Here is a 12,946-nt window from a genome sequence, read left to right as displayed (position 1 = left end):
GAGGGAGGTAGGCATTCAAAAGGGGAGTGAATTAGGGCGCGTGGAAGAACTTTCCTACACCCACTGAGATGGCACCGTCCCCTGAATTTCATATCCATGCAGTGGTTTGGGGAAAGGTGGTGGCTCAGCCAGTTTGACCACTGTCATCCCGCAGAGGCTGAGGGGTGAGGGAGGAGCCACCACACCTGCTCCTGAGAATGACTCATGCCGCACTCCTCCCCACCTCAGGGCCTCTGCTTGCTTTTCCCTCTGCTTGGAAAACTCTCACCCCAGCTTTTCTTCTAGTTGCTTCATACTCAAGCTTCTGTTCACAAGGCAAACATCACGTCGATAGAGAGGCCTGTCATGACCCTCAGTCCCTCTCTTTCCTGCCTCCCTGTTTATTTCCATCATCACACACTGATTATTGCCTGCCTTCCTTACTTGACTCCACACTCCATGAGGGCAGGATGTTGTCTGTCTGAGTGGGGGTATATATGGCCCACCTCGTAGTATAGTGCCTAGCGTGCAGTAGATGCGCAGCCAGTGCTGGGAGGGAGGGAGGAGGGTGAGTACTTGGCCCCTCTACTTAAAACAATGTAGTGGAAAGAGCACTGGACTTGGAGTCAGACAACACAGGTTCTAACAGTCAAGTCAAATATGTTTTTAGCCCAAATTTCTGAATCTGTGAAATGGAGAAATGGAAAAAAAAAGAGCCAACTTTTTAGGATCTGTAAGAATGAGTAAATTAGAAAACATAGGTAAAAATAATATGAGTAAGTCCTCTGTAAATGTAAGAAATTATATTAGGAGTAGAAATATGGCCAATGTTCTCACCCCTTACTTGCCATCCTCCAGTGAATGTGGGAGTGGAGAGGCGGGAGGCAGGACCTGGAAGCCAGATCTGTGTACGGAGCCCTTGATCCTTGGGGGCAGACCTCGCCTCTTAGGACATCTTCATTTTATTTCAGTCCAGCCTCCACAAATATACTCTTCCTTCCTTCGTTTCACACATTCTGACCCTCCGTTTTGTGAGGGATGTTGCAGGTTGTAGCTGAAGCCCTGGGTGGGGGTCTACGCGGCCCTGCAGTTTCGCGGGGGAACAGCCTGTGTTCTTTGTGCTAGCTTGGTTTGACAACGCCGACCTCATCAAGGCAGGATTATCTCAGCGGTGACTTAGGTCCGCCAGACCTTGCCTCACGGCCTTATTGACTAGGTCAAATACAACAGAGTAATGCCTTTTTTGCTAACAACACCCACTATCTCTTTACTCTCTCTTTCTTCTTCTGATGACCCTGAAGCCCAGTAAAAACTCTTTTCACCCCAAAACCTAAATTACCTCCAAAATCACTGGAAAGGTGACACCAGAGAGCAGTAAACTTGGAAAGAATTTTTGGCTCACTTGAGGCTGCTGCTTTGCAAGCGTGTGAAAAGTCAGTGCTCTCAGTGGAAACTTAAGGAAACTGGGCAACAGAGCAGACGGACAAAGTCAGCGTCCTGCCTAGCTCCTCCTGAGTCAGTCCTTCCCAGGGCGTCCCTTTCAGGTGCCTTGAAGTGATGCAAGTTATTGTTGCATTGAGAGTAAGCGATTGATGTACAAAGAGGCAATTCAGAGCCAAATCTTAGTGGTTTTAAATGATCCATGCTCCATCTCTCCTCACTTGCACAGAAAATTGAAATTAGTAACTGTTAAAATCTGATTTTCAGATGTTTTTGTCGGACAGACCTAACTTTTAACTCTGTACTACCCAGAAATATATATGCAAGTCTCATGCTGGGGGACTCTTCCATGCTACAAAAATAGATCCTCTTATCCTATTACCAGGGACCAGATCAGAACAAACCCACTTATCTGTATTGAATAATGCACATCCATTTGCTGAATGTGTTGTGTGTACCATTGTGGGTGGCTGAGGCGTATGTCTTGTCACTACAAGCCAGAGTCGTGTCCCCTGGCACTTGGTGATGGGAAATGCACAGAAGGAAAACTGGTCTCGTTTTTTCATACTAAGTAAAAAGAGGACCAGCAGCTGTTTCTGTCTAATAGTGGTAATTTCTGGGATTTTTGAGTGTTCTGAAATTTTTTTTTCTTGATAATCTGTGATTCCTGATTTTTTTTCTATATTGTGTATTGCTCTTTTTTTTTTTTAAGGGTATAGAGGCAGTAACTTTAAATTACACTAAGGAGGAAAAGGGGAAAAGGCGAATTATTCTTTTGCCTTTAGTGATTTAGAGTCATGGAAGACTAAATACCTAGAATACATCTGTTGTTCAACAAAGTTACGGAGGCCTTTGGCTAATTTTAGCCCTTTGTCTTTAACAAAAGTGTGCCTCCCCACACCTGACCTCAGCCGCCGGGCGTTGCCATGGCGCGCCCCGGCACCGCCCATTCCTCCACCATCTCACGGTTTGTGTTGGGGCTGAGCCACTCTTCAGGCAGTCTGTCTCTGAAACCTCGGCATAAAAGGGGCCTGAACTGATCTGGCCATGAACTTGGGGCATTGTTGCTCATACTGTATGCTGGGCGGGCAAAAGAGGCGCAGCTCCGGGGGCCGATGTGGTCCCCCGCCTCTCTCCAGCACCTTGTCGCAGACATGCCCTAGCCGGTACCCAGCTGAGTGACAGGCGGGCTGAGTGACGTAAGCGCTCGGGACAGGACAGGCGGGAGGGGTTGGCATAGATGTCCCAGAGTTGCTGAGACCATGTGCGGGGCACGTCAGTGGTGGCGTCTGACGGAGGGCCTTCCTTGTACAGAAGAGCATCCTTCAGGTGCGGGCTGAGGGACTGCTGCGTCAGAGGCACCCAGGATCCTTGTGGAAACGCAGATCCCTGGGCCCTGACCGGTTGGATCAGTGGGGTGCCCCTCCCCCCAGCATCTCATGTAATGTTTTGGCAACCAGATATATGACTTCCATGACTAAATTATTTATGTGCAGGCAGACGTTCATGATTAGGAATGATTTGTCTCTTACAAGCCATCAACAGCCTGTTTCTTTCATCTATTTAATTATTAAACACCTACTAGATATTTCAATCAGTAGTAGAGTTGACCTTGAGGAGTTCAGGGAGTAAAGTGGTTTTCGAACTTGGTCCTTTGGAACCCTTAGAACTATGAAAATGGCTCGTCTTGAGGACGGGCTTGAGCGTGAGAGAAGCGGGGCTTGGGGAGCTCCCCCCCTCCCCCAGCCTCTTGAGCAGCCCTGTTTTATAGAGTTTCCTCATAGCAGTTCTTTTACAAAAAATATTTTCCTCTCGTTAAGAAGTGGGGGAGGGGATTAAAGCAAGAGAGAAAGGAAGAGCTCCTGCTTAAAAATGTTTACAATGCCTTCCAAGTCTGTAATTCTGTGGTTTTAGGACTTGAACTTGTCAGAAAGGTGTCGTGGAGGGAGGTCCCTTTTGTGCCTCATCCTGCCACCACTCATATGGAACAAGACACTGTGGGTCTGGGCTCAGTGTTGCAAAATAACCTGTCAACATCTCAGGGCTGTCCCCGGCCCCCATCTATTTATGCGGGATCCTTCCACATTGTTGTAGGCAAATTAACAGGTATAAATTGTCGTTTTTAGGACAAATGGTGCGGTCCCCATACAGGCGATCAGAGTACTTTGAGACAGTTAGTGAGGTCCTCCACGTGCTGATACCGCGCAGCCTGTGGACGCAGCCTGTGGAAGAACCGATGGTGGCTTCTGATGTGGAAGCAAATGAATTAACCGCTGCAACTTTTGGGTGGGGGTCGGAGGGGCAGTTGTGGCAAAGAGGGAGGGGAGGAAGGAGAATGCAGCATCCCTGCTCTCTGAATCATGGCTTCTTCCTTGGAAATCTGTCATTCACTAACCCAATTATGTGCAGATGGAATGTCAACTCTGACAGAATGAAACCAATGCACTCTTTGTGTGTGTGTGTATGTATGTTTTAATGAAATCCTGCTTTACTAGCAGGTTCTATTTTCATAAATGTCTATTTAAAAAAAAAAAAAGAAGCCAAATCATATATTTCCCCACATGCCCCTGAATACGCTTCATTCAGGTGAAAGGCTTTAATCAGTGTGCTGAAAGAGAGAGAGAGCTGTTGGGTGTTGCTGTGTGCATTTTGCCAAGAGGGGAAAAGAGATGTGAGGGTGGAGAGAAATCTTGGCTTTGTTTCTGACCCGGTGCCCATTTCTGAGCATCTGGGCCTTGGGGTCCCAATTTGTAAACAGAGGTTATTAAATTAGTCTTTTTGAAGACTCTCATGGAAATCACTGAAATGTTGAAAATTCTTTGCAAATAAAAAAAAAAAAATGCCATGCCATAGAATTATATGAGAAGTGGAAGGCAGGCAGCTAGCAGGCAACACAGAGGCTCCTCGAGGCTTTAATTTACTTTGTTTTCTTTCCTTTCTCTTCTCTTCCTCCTTAGTTTGGACTTTTCTGAATGTTTTTGTTGTTCAGGGTAAAAGGGTACTCTGTGGTTGGAATCAGATATGCCTTCTGCAGGTAATTATTTTAGTTCGGGGGTCTACTTGGATCCTGCTCTCCTTGATCTGTAGGGCTTGCTTTGAACAAGTTGTTTAACCTCCCTGAGCCTTTGTTTTCTTCTCTGGAAAATAGAGATGCTGTTCCTCCTTTGGAGGAGGAATCTGGGGTGATGTACATAAAGTATAACTTGGTGAATGCCAACCCACCCTTTATCTCTATTCTTTCAGTACCTTCTGTGCCTTTCATTTTTTTAAAATAGCACGCATAGGTTTATTAGGTTCATTGCTTATGTATGATTCTCCTCTCTAAGAAAGGAAGCTCCATGAGGGCAGGGAACTTTGTTCAGGTTAGGTGTCCCATGTACCCAGAGCAGTCCCAGGAACATAGTAGGTGCTGGATCATTATTAGGTGAATGGCTAAATAGATCCCTTGGCCCTCTCTCCCTACTTCTTAGAGTTGGGAGATGCAAACCAGATATGAGGTATACATTCTACTCTGTCTTTTTTGTTCCATGAAAAGCAGAAAATGGGAGAATCTGACACACCTATTTGGCCTGGATGAAACTGATTTTTTCCCTTCAAGTACATTTTTGGGTCAAAATTCAGGCACAACACATTAATAAAATAAGGGCAAAAGGCAACTGATCATTTTAGTAGATGCAGAAAAAGCATTTGAGAAAATCAGTGCCCTTTCATGATTTAAAAAAAAGCAAAAAACAAAAACAACAAACCAACCAAAACAGAGGAAGAGAACTTCTTAAACCTGATGAAGGACATTTATGGCATGCCCATAGCCAGTATAAAACATATTGGTGAAAGATTGAGTGCTTTGCCCCTAAGGTCAGGAACAAGACATGGGTGCCTGGTTCTGCCACTTCTATTCCACATTGTACTAGAAGTTCTAGCCAGGGCAGTTAGGCATAGCAAAGAAATAGAAGCCATTCACATTGGAAAGGATGAAGTACAACCATTCTCGATCTTCAGACGACAGGACCATATATGTAGAAAATCTGAAGAAATACATACAGGTACACATGCAATGCATACTATTAGAACAAATAAACTAATTCAGCAAGATTGTGTAATGTAGGATTAATATATTAATACAAGAATCACTAAAATCTGAAAATGAAATTCAAAGAAAATTCAATTTAAAATTAGCATCAAAAAGAATAAAATAGTAGTAATTTAACAAAAGAGGTATAAGACTGGTACACAGAAACCTGTAAAATATCACTGAAAGAAACTAAGACCTAAATAAATAGAGATATATCCCGTGTTCATGGATTGGAAGACTTAATGTTGTTAAGAGGTTAACACTGCTGAAATCCATCTCCAGATCCAATGCAATCCCTACCAAAATCTCAGCTAGCTTTCTTTTGCAGAAATTGGCAAGCTGATCCTAAAATTCACATTTTACAAATGTAAACGCAAGGGACCCAGAAGAACCAAAACAGTGGTTTTTTAGATATGACACCAAAAGCACAAAAGAAAAATAATAACTTAGACTTCATCAAAATTAAAACTTTTGTGCTTCAAAGAACATCATCAAGAAAAATAATAGGAGGGAAGCGGACTTGGCTCAGTGGTTAGGGTGTCCGTCTACCACATGGGAGGTCCACGGTTCAAGTCTGGGCCTCCTCGACCTGTGTGGAGCTGGCTCAGGCACAGTGCTGATGCAGCAGGGACCCGCGCAGGGAGTGCGCTCCATAAGGAGAGCCGCCCAGCGCGAAGGAAAGTGCAGCCTGCCCAGGAGTGGGCCGCACACACAGAGAGCTGACGCAGCAAGATGATGCAACAAAAAGAAACACAGATTCCCGTGCTGCTGACAACAACAGAAGCGGACAGAGAGGAACACATAGCAAATGGACACAGAGAACAGACAACTGGGACAGGGGGAGGGGTTGGGGGGAAGGAGAGAGAAATAAATAAATAAATAAATAAATAAACTTAAAAAACTTAGAAAGAAAGTAATGGGAGAAAAAAATGGGAGAAAATTTTTGCATATCTTTATCTGACAAGGGATTTGTATCCAGGATGTATGTATATGTATGTATGTATGTATAAAGAAATCTTATAGCTCAACAATAAAAAGACAAATAACCCAATCTAAAATGAACTAAGAATTCACATAGACATTTCTCCAAAGAATATTTACAATAATCATGCAAAAGAGATCCTCTTCATTATTAGACAATGGGGAAATGTCAATCAAAACCTTAATGACATACCACTTCACACCCACTGGGATAGCTGTAATCAAAAAGACAGACAATAACAAGTTTGGCAAGGATGTCCAGAAAATAGAACACTCAGTCATTGCTGGTGGGGATATAAAAATGGTGGAAACATTTTGGAAAACAGCTGGGCAGTTCATCAAAAATGGAGTTGCCATATAACCCAGCAATTCCACTCCTAGCTGTATGCCCAAGAGAAATGAAAACATATGACTACACAGAAACTGGTACACAAATATTCCCAGCAACATTATACATAATAGCCCCAAAGTGGAAACAATCCAGATGTCCATTAGCTGATGAATGGATAAATCAAATATATCTGTATAAATGTGAAGTCCTGACACATGCTGCAGTGTGGATGAACCTCGAAAACATGCTCTGTGAAAGAAAGCCAAATATAGTGCGATTCATTCATATGAAATGTCCAAAGTAGATTAGTGGTCTCCTGAGCCTGGGGTGGTAAGAGATATGGGAAGTTACTGTCAGTATATACAGAGTTTCTTTTTGGTCTTATGACATGTTCTAAAATTAAATAGTGGTCATGGCTGCAGAGCTTTGTGAATATGCAAAAAGCCACTGAATTTTGTACACTTTAAATTGGTCAATTTTATGGCGTGTGAATTATTTCTTAATAAAGCTGTTATAAAAAATAATGCAGATACAAGCAGGTGTTAGGATTCTGGGGTTTTCATCTTCTTTTTAAGGCTCTGCTGAAACTACTTATAAAGCTCAAAGTACATGCAGAATGCTTATTTTCTTTAAAATTTCTTCCTCTGTTCTTTTTTATTTTATATATATATTTGTGATGGAAACTTGAAATGCTGACAGCAATCTTTTTATTGCTTCATCACTTTTGTAGCCATGGATAAGAGAACAGATGGTAACCTTCAAAGGGAAATGTTCAATTTGGGGGAGAGATTTTTATCTTTGCCTGCTACCCTTTTGAAATAACTGACATGCAAGATCTTCTTGTATACAAAACCTACCAACACAGGGAAAATTGGGGTTTCTAATTAGAATTTCAAACCTGCTGGGATCTTGAGTAGAGGTGCAAATGTCTTTCCATGAGACCTCAGGGCCAGATTTGGTTAGTGGGAACATTTTTTTTTGCTCTTCTCTTTAAAGATAATCTCACCCGAACATTCTTTTTAAAATCACCTCTTCCATTTTCCAAGGCCTAGGAACCTCTTATAAAAACTTGTATGTCAGTACTTATTAACTCTTGGGTAATTTGCCTGGTCAGCATATGTAGTACGTATGTTTAATTACTATCCCAGTCAAAGAAATTGTGGTCATGGCCTCTATTCAGCTGCCTGCCTAGTAAAATAAAAAATATATCTATTGCCATTCCTCTAAAGTTGGGTTCCCTGTTTAAAGATTCTTAGGAGGCTCACCTAGTGGCCTCTCACCTTTCAAGATGTTTTTTCAGGAGCAGCGCCATGCCTTCTGCAGAGAGAGGCGTGCTGTGGAACCCTGCTTTGGATGCTGTGGGACTTTGCCAGAAACCCGTTGCCAAGGAATGTGTTTATGGTTTTGGATCCAAGGGCTGGTGACTGGCAGGCCTCTTGAAAAAAATGGTTTCTCTTTCCTTCCTTCTCACTCCTCACCTTTGCTGCTTGCAGGAAGATCTGCCTGCACTGCAAGTGTCCTCAGGGGGAGCACATGGTGACGGTGATGCCCCTGGAGATGGAGAAGACTGTCAGCAAACTCATGTTTGACTTCCAGAGAAACTCCACCTCGGACGACGACTCGGGCTGCGCCTTGGAAGAATATGCCTGGGTCCCGCCAGGTCTGAAGCCTGAGCAGGTACTGTTCTTGATGGGAGGGCGGTTGTGGTTTTGGCTTTTAACTTGGTCTTGCCAGTCCTTCTTCATTCCATTTCGGAAGGAAGAGATGACTTTGCTGAATCAGAGAAGTGTTTGAAGTTATACGGGTAAAAGCTGTCAGGGGTTCCGGTGGGAAATGAAGAAGAGAAACAAAACTGAGCCCTGCGTGGTCCATTGCTAATTCATTCTGTTTTGCCAGTAGTAGAGTTGAGAGGATATAGACTAGAAACTTTTCCAAAACTTTTGCCTTGAAACATTAGATAGCAAAGCCTCATATTTTTGGTGAAGGGAAGGAGTACCACTTTAGTTTTGAATCTTAGCATGAAGATTCTTTATAAAAGTAGAAAGAGAAAATATGGATTTGCCTTATTCTTCCCAGTGATATATGCTATGTTTAAATAAGTTTGGCTTTGCTTTATAAAGAAAGACACTGGCATTTCCTGAAATACTTTGGCATTACCTATAGCTATAAATATTATTGGCTGTATTAAAAGAACTTGGTTTCTTTCTGTTTTCCTGCATTTTTCATAGTGATATACATACAGCCTCTGCTTTTCATTTCTTGGTAGAAATTTCTCTTTTATGGTGGTTTAGAAGCAGTGTCTAAGTTGGATATTTTCATGATGTGTGAGACAGATTCGCCAGAATCTCATGTGTTTGACCCACTTTTGCCTTTCTTGACACATAAAATGTATTCCTCTCTATCTGACAGAATGTTTTGAAGCTTAAACAGCCCCGAAATTTGAAATCAAGAGATTTAGGTATAATGAGCCTTTTAGAAACAGCTCTTTATAGTTAAGAGACACCTAAGAATTCACCAGTGACTGCAGGGTCATGACCCTGATGAGCCATTTCTCATTTTTGTCTTCCAGTATTGGGGCTGCAAATTGGCCCATGAAATTGGGCACACAGTAGGATACGTTTAGGCAGCAAAGTATTCCATTAAAAAATCCGAGTGAGTTATTAATGTTTAAAATAAGATGTTTTCATTGAAAACTTTCAGATTTTTATATCTTGAAATTTTGAGGATCTGGCAACGCTGGGATCTATTTCTGTGAGGATATAATAAACTGGAGCTGAATGCTGGCCATTCCTTTTAGACAGGATTTGTTCTCTCCTAGTCACCTCGGTCTCGACTAAACCCACTTCATCCATTTGTGCCACCTTCCTGAGTTCTATAGACCTTTCAGTTTTGTGACCCCCCTAATTCTTACTATATAGAAAATACCTTAGATTAAAAACATCCATAGAAAATTCTTCATTAGAATTGAAGGTGGTTCAGTGTTATGATATCAGGTTGGGACATTAGCAGGAAAAATTAAGAACACATTTTCCCAGTTAGTAGGTTGATTCTATAATGCTCTTTTCTTTCATTTCATTAAAAATTGTGTTACTAAAGAATTAGTTTAAGAACAATGAGAGTATTTGATTGGATATCTGTAGAAACTCAAATGAGGTGGTGGGTGTTCCTTGTTTGACATTGCCTTTCTTCAGCCAGTAACTTACTTGAGCAGTGAGTTATTCACACCTAGATACATCTGTCAGCTTGTTTCATTTTCTTGCTAACCTCATTTTCAGCATATATAAGGAGACCCATCTTTCTTTCGTTCACCTGGAGGACGTTCCTCCTTACTGCACTGAGCCCTGCAGTCTTCCAATTTAAGCTGTTCTCAGGCCCCTGCTTATGTAGATTCTTCTCTAAGACCATTAAACATCATTCCATGATGTTCAGGTTCAGAGAAGATTCTATACTCACTGTGGCCCAAGAGAACAGGCAATTGCAGAAACTGAGGGTTTTGATTAAATCCACCATTCCAAAAGTGAGTGTTTATGGTATTGGAGAAGGCCACTTGACCCACCCACAACGAATGTCTTTGAGAAGAAAACTGAAGTTTCTTTGGCTTGTTTTGAGAGAAAACGATTAAAGCTTTAAAACAAGTGGTTTGAATTATGCTGAATGAAAAGGTATTTCCATCTCTTAAAATTCTGTTGTTCTTTGGAGTATGGAAGAATAAGTCTCCATATTCCCTAGTCTTACTGAAACCTATAAGACACAGATGATTAGAAAGGAAATTTGCCCTCCAGAAAGAGAACAGGTCTTCCAACTACTTGAAGGACCCTATATTTGCCTTTAATAAAATGAGTTTATACTTAAGGTGACTGAAGGGGTCATGTTGCAAAAAAGAAATGTGCTTCAAATTTTAAAATATGAGGTTTAAAGTCTATTACTTGCAGAACTGGTTATAGGTATAAAGGCTAAGAAAAAATGAAAGTGTCTAGTATGCTCTAAGATTAGAAAATTTCTAGTCCCTAAATGGTTTTCAAAATTAAAATTGTGTTGTTAAAATCATGTTAGTTTTCTCTAATTTGACTAAAACCATTTTTCCATCAAAAGGAATTATGGTGAACATTAAAATGCTTTGAGTTGGAAGCAAAATATTAAGGACTGGTTAGAGCTGAGAGTAATGTTCTTTCATTTTTATTAGAAACCTTTTGTTTCACTCCCTGATCATGGGTTTAGTAATATACCTTCCGGTGATGCTCTGTGTTATTCTATTTCTTCTGAGAAAAGCCTTCCATTAAATGTAATGTAAACTGATTTAGGGAAATGTTCTTGAATATGGGCATTTAATTCTATAAAAAGCCACTAACTGTGAAACCCAGTCTTCTTAAAATAATGTGAAAAATGACAACTATAACAGATGGTGCCTGAAAGAAAAGACGTTTATCTTATGATGTCTTGAGACTGGACTCAAAACTAGTCAGAGAAATTGGTCAGATCCTTTGCCTCCGTTTGCTCCAAATAAGGTGTTTAATGTCAACCAGAGAGCTCTGTGGTAGCAGAACAAAGAGCTGGCTCCTGCCCCTGCCTGACCATCTGAAATCATCTCCATGTCTCCACTTTCACTCAAAACCAAACAGTTAATGGTGTGTGCCCTAACTCCTAGAGAAATAAATTTATAGCAGAAAGAATATGGAAAATATTTAACAAGCTCTGTAAAAAGGGGAAGGGTAAGTAAGATTTCTCAAGCTCAGTGCAGTTGACGTTTTGGGCTGGATAATTCTTTGTTGGGGGAACTGTAGGATATTTAGCGGTATCTTTGGCCTCTCTCCACTAGGTACCAGTAGCACCCCTCCCCGCCTTACCCCACCTCTTTGCCCCTAGTTGTGACAACCAAAAATGTCTCCAGTTATAGCCAGATATCCCTAGAGGGGGCTCTGGTTGAGACCTACTGGATGAAAATGATGTTATTTCTCCAAAACTTGAGGATCTGTCAGCAAATTCTGGTCCAGTCCAGACAATAAAAGATGACTAAATTCAGCAAGCATTTATTGAGCATCTACCATGTTCAGGCTCTGGGATAGCAGCCACTGCCATGCAGTGGTGGTCACACATTCAGCGCAGGGAAAAGGCCAAGCTGCTGGAGCAGACAAGCAGACTCTGAGACAGATCCTGCTCTCTTTACTATGTCCAAACAAGAATGGGTGTGGTGAGAAGGGTAGGCTGTGGGTAGGTCTTTTTCTTTTCCAAAACAAATAACTTTTTCCCTGTTTATAAAAGGAAGACGTGCTCAATGAAGAAAAAAAAAAGGGAAGGGTAAGTGGAATTAAAAATCATTCATAATTCCACCAACCAAGGAAAACTCTTTTCCAATTTTTTCTTATATGTAAACATACCTATGTATGCAGGGGTTTATTTCTGTTTTATTTGGGGTCAAAATGTGACCATGATATCCATTTACCCTGAATTTTTTTTTTTTTAAGGTATTGTGACCATTGCTCTAAATATTTAGACCCTCATAACCCTTTTTAATCGTTGTATAGTTTTCCATTTGTCATTTCTAACCTGGAATGGTACTGTCTATCAAAAGGAGGCATTTGAAAATGTATATTTGAAAGAGGGTGGTTATTGTCAAAATGATGGGGGGGGGGCTCTACTAGCATTTCAGTGGGTTGGGATTAGGAATGCTAAACATTCTGAAAAGTACCAGATGATCCTGTGCAAAGGTGAACCGACCCATCCAAAATGCTGAGAGTCCCGACATTGTACAGCATTAAGCTGTCAGTTTATTTTTGAACATTTGCATTGTTGGCAGTTTTCCCCTATATTAAATAAGGCAGCAACAACCAGACTCATGCATTCTGTTCACTTGTCTGCTTCTCTTTTAGAGAACAATTCCTAGCGGTACAGTAGCTATGTATAAAACCTTTTAAGGCTTTTGATTCATTATGCCAAACTGCCTTCCAGGAAGGGTTTAACTAGTATGTCTTCTCATTGGGTAGCTTTCACTGGAAAAATCATATAGATAGGAATTTTCTATTAGTTTTCCTACTCCTTGCTCAGTGAAACTCTGAAGAGATTGTCATATTGCTTCTCCTGAGTCAATGTCCTTCTCGTTGATGTTTTGGATACTCCAAGTGTGTGTAGAGAGTTCTCAAATATGT

At 41.4% G+C, this 12,946-nt stretch overlaps 1 protein-coding gene across 5 annotated transcripts in view; it reads left to right on the top strand.

The window, feature by feature from the left end:
- Positions 1 to 12,946, top strand: part of PRICKLE2 (prickle planar cell polarity protein 2) — a 363,728-nt gene that overhangs the window by 262,116 nt on the left and 88,666 nt on the right. For all 5 annotated transcript variants that reach the window (XM_058288593.2, XM_058288594.2, XM_071212136.1 and 2 more), the window contains one exon: positions 8,297 to 8,480. In XM_058288593.2, coding sequence (XP_058144576.1) covers positions 8,297 to 8,480 — 184 coding nt within the window. The remainder of the gene's footprint in view (positions 1 to 8,296; positions 8,481 to 12,946) is intronic.

This window comes from Dasypus novemcinctus, chromosome 26 (assembly GCF_030445035.2).
Source record: "Dasypus novemcinctus isolate mDasNov1 chromosome 26, mDasNov1.1.hap2, whole genome shotgun sequence".
Lineage (NCBI taxonomy): Eukaryota > Metazoa > Chordata > Mammalia > Cingulata > Dasypodidae > Dasypus > Dasypus novemcinctus.
Note: the sequence above shows the minus strand (reverse complement) of the source record. Positions and strands in the feature narration are given on the sequence as shown.